Raw genomic sequence first — 4,083 nt, 5'->3', positions numbered from 1 at the left:
AACAACAGCAACTTGTCTGTTCCCCTTCCCCAATCCCCCAGCACTGTTCCCATCCCCCCAATTCCCCAATAAAAAAAATCTTAAAAAAAAAAAAAAAGAAAACCAGTCACCCTACTTAGGGCCAGCACATGGACTTGCTCGCTGGTGAGCACTCACCTGGTCCCTGGCGGAGGGAGTGTCTCCGTGAGCAGGGTCCCAGGAGCCTGCAGGGAAAGACTGAACTGAGCGCCTTTAGCGCGGGAGCTGGAGGTTCTGGGACCATTGTTCCCCCTGGTGTGGAGCTTGCATATGAGTAGTGTACAAGAGGGCACCATTTTTCCAGGGTTGGGCCTTCCCACAGAGGGTCAGGTTCAGGACCACATTGGTCTGGTGGAATCAGGGCAGGCATGCGTGTGTGTGTGTGTGTGTGTGTGTGTGCATGCTGCTTTGGATCTCTGCTCTCCACACTGCATGTGCAGAGTTGCTGGGGTGGCGCCTGGCTGTCGGGCTGCTCTGCCTGATCTGCGAGTGGCTGATTGGGACAGGCTGAGACTGGGAGTTTTCCTGGATGTGTTGGGCCAAGAGCTGTGTGGGGTATTCGTGGCGCATTTGTGCGGGCTGGTTGCTGGTGCAGGAGCGCACGCTACTCTGACTTGGTGGGGGCCACTGCCTACACCCTGTGGTGCGCTGGGGCCCAGCTCCACCCACCTAGAGCTGCATTGCCAGTGGCACCCTGAGCTCCTGGTTCCTGGCCCCCACCTCTACAGGTCAGAGGGTTTTTGCAGCAGTGGACAGATCGCAGAAACCTGTGAGGATTTTTGGTGGTGAGCATGGTCCCAGAGCACATGGCAGCTAATTGTGGGAAGCTCACTGCGAGTCTGAGAGGAAGGCTGGTTCACAACACGTTGGGCCCTTCCCCCCAACACAACTGGTGCTGAGTCACCCAGAGATTCTCTATTGCTGAGATTATGGTCTATAGATTAAAGAGGGTAAAGAGCCTTTTTTTTTCTTTTTTCTTTGTTTTCTGTTTCTTTTTTTTTAAGATTATTATTGGGGAATTGAGGAGGGAAACAGTGTTGTGGAATTGGGGAAGGGGAACATTATGTTTTTCCAAGACCCACCAGCTCCAAGTCAAGTTGTTGTCTTTCAATTTCAGCTCTAAATCCAGTCGCTGCTTTCAATCTAGTTGCAGGAGAGCATAGTCCACCATCCCATGTGGGAGTCAAACTGGCAACCTTGTTGCACACTGAGTTATCCAGCCTCCCGTCGGCAATTCATGGCTGCTCAGCTCAAGGTGCTGTGTTCAATCTTAGTTGCAGGGAGCAGGGGAAAGGGGGGGTGCAGCTCACCATCCCATACTAGTGTCGAACCGGCAACCTTGCTGCTAAGAGCATGTGCTCTCACCAGCTCAGTTGCAGCTCAGCTCGGGCACAGCTCACTGGGAATCAAACCGGCAACCCTGTTGCTCAGAGCTCATGCTCTTAACCAACTGAGCCACTCGGCCGGCCCTTTCCTTTTTTTGTTGTTGTTATTATTTCTTTTCTTTCTCTTTCATCTTTTTGTTCCTTTTTCTTCTTTTTCTTTCATCTGTTTTCTTCTTGTTTCTCAGGCTTGTTTGTCTGGTTATTGCTTTGGTTACTGTTTTTCTGTCTTGTTCTGTTGTTTTTGTGTTTGTATTTTTGTCTCTTTTATATATGTTTGTTTCTCCTGTCTGATCATTGTTTATCATGTTTTTGTGGGGGCGTATTTGTTTTTTGGTGTTGTTGGGTTGCTTTGCTTTGTTTTTGTTTTGTGAAGTGGATGTGGGCCTAACACTGGTCCAGGAGCTGAGACTACAATGAATTTGTAGAAACCACTGACCACAGCCTTTAAGCACCTGTAACACCACCTCGCCCACCTATAGCAGCATTACAGGGGCACTCGGGGTGCCTGGCCTCATCCCCACAAACTGTGGAAAAGATTTTCTTACAACAGAAGGTGGTCCACAGAGCCTTGGGTTCATCTTGGTGTTGCTCAGTGACCACAAACCTGCACCACAGCCACTTGGGAGCAGCTTTTGGGAATTTGTGAGTGTGAAGTGGAGGCTGGCTAATGTGCTCTTGAGACACTATACAAGGGGGTCACGGGCCAGGTATTGCTTTAAGACCTGAATCTGCATTAACATCTTAAAAACCACCAATCATGTCTCATAACTCACTTGAGCTCTATCCTGCCCAGCTAGTGCCACACTGCCGAGGGCACCCTCAACACCAGGTCAAATAACCAGACATATGCTCCTAAAGAGTCTCTTTCAATAGTTGGGTCTTACTAGCATCTGACAGGTGGCAACAGGCCTAGGGTTCCCTGGGCCTTTTGCTAAACTGCCTCAGGACCAATATAGGGGCAGCCACCTTCAGTTCACACAGAGACCATCCCCACATGACCCCAAGTCCAGCACAGACAGCAGCCAACTGCATACCGCCTTGAGGCACCTACCAGGTAGATACGGACCGGGAACAAGCAGGTCTGAAATGGCTCTGAGTAGGAGCCCTGCCCGAGAGACACCAGAACCAATACACCCAGAGGACAGTGTTAGACCAAACCAGAGTACTACCTGGTTGAACCTACAAGTGGCACTCTCAAAAAAAATTTTCCACAGGCACAAGAGCCCACAGTGGTCAATCCTCCTCTGACAGGATCAACCTCCACACAGCAGCTCATACACTATGAACAGAGCTAATTCTCCCAGATAATCAGCCTGAGTGTCAATCCCACCCTCTGAAAAGCCAAAAGCAATTAAGATAAACTTTAAGAGTGACACCTCTGCCAAGTGGCTCAGTTGGTTAAGAGCTCGCTCAAGAGTTTGAGCTCTGAGCAACAGCGGTTCAATGCCTGGCCCGAGCTGAGCTGCCGCTGAGCAACCAAAAGGTGGCAGGATGGCTCAGCTAAAAAAGAAAAGAAAAAAAAAGAGACACCTCTGGAATACATGAGATAGGAGAATATGGAGACTGTGCAATCTGAATATAAAGGACACATACTATTGGGTTATCAGAAAAGTCATGACGTATTTTTTCTGTTTTTCAAAGGTCATTTAGTTACATAAAGAACAAAGATCAATCAATGATATATTGCCCATTTTATTTGATAACCTTTTGCCATCTTTCAGTTAGCTTCATAATTCCACGTTCATAGAAAGACCTGTCTTTATTTGTGAGAAACTGAACAAGGTGCTTATTTATAGCCTCATCTGAATTGAACGTTATACCGTACAAGGAGTTTTGAAGAGAACAAGACAAGTGGAAGTCTGATGGCACAAAGTCAGGTGAGTATGGTGGGTGTGGCAACACATCCCATCCAAGCTCCAATAATTTTTGACGGGTGATCAAACTTGTGTGTGGTCTCACATTGTCACAATGGAACACAACTCCCTTACAATTAACAAGTTCTGGACATTTATGGATGATGGATTCATTCAAACTGTCCAATTGCTGACAGTACAAATTATAATTGATTGTTTGGTTCCTTGGTAGGAGCTCGAAAAACACGACACCTTTAAAATCTCACCACATTGAGAGCATAACCTTCCTCTGAAGAATGTCTGCTTTCGATGTCATTTGAGGCAAATCATAACACCAGGACCAAGACCGTCTGCGCACCACAATGTTGTCAACAATCCACTTCTCATTACCAGTTATCAGTCGCTTCAAAAAAAGGATTGTTTTTCTCACACTTAATGAGCATATTGCAGATGTTTATATGCACTGTCAAATAAATTTCTTTGAGTTCATGTGGAACCCAAATATTGAGCTTGCTTACGTATCCCAGCTTCTTCATGTGGTCGTGAAAGCTTGAATGAAGGATGTTCAATGTTTCTGTAATCTCTCATGTCGTGTAACATGGGTTTGACTCTATGAATGCCTTTATTTTGTCATCATCAACTTCGGTGGGCCTCCCTGACCGAGCAGCATCATTGAGATCAAAATCACCAGCCCGAAATTTTGTGAACCATCATTGGCATGGACATTCTTTTATTTATTTTTTTTTATTGTTAGTTTCAGGTGTACAGAACAATGCAATAGTTACCCTTTTCACCCTCACAAAGTAACAACCCCCCTCCCCCCATCC

The 4,083-nt window shown here is 46.7% G+C and overlaps 1 protein-coding gene across 3 annotated transcripts in view; it reads right to left on the bottom strand.

Moving 5' to 3' along the window:
- Positions 1–4,083, bottom strand: part of LOC109373296 (cryptic protein-like) — a 23,832-nt gene that overhangs the window by 2,259 nt on the left and 17,490 nt on the right. For 2 of the 3 annotated variants that reach the window (XM_019627050.1, XM_019627051.1), the window contains exon 6: positions 157–203. The exons of the other annotated variant lie outside the window; for it this stretch is intronic. In XM_019627050.1, coding sequence (XP_019482595.1) covers positions 157–203 — 47 coding nt within the window. The remainder of the gene's footprint in view (positions 1–156; positions 204–4,083) is intronic. 3 annotated transcript variants of the gene reach the window in all.

This window comes from Hipposideros armiger, unplaced genomic scaffold (genome assembly GCF_001890085.2).
Source record: "Hipposideros armiger isolate ML-2016 unplaced genomic scaffold, ASM189008v1 scaffold_703, whole genome shotgun sequence".
Lineage (NCBI taxonomy): Eukaryota > Metazoa > Chordata > Mammalia > Chiroptera > Hipposideridae > Hipposideros > Hipposideros armiger.
This window is presented reverse-complemented; position numbering and strand designations above follow the sequence as displayed.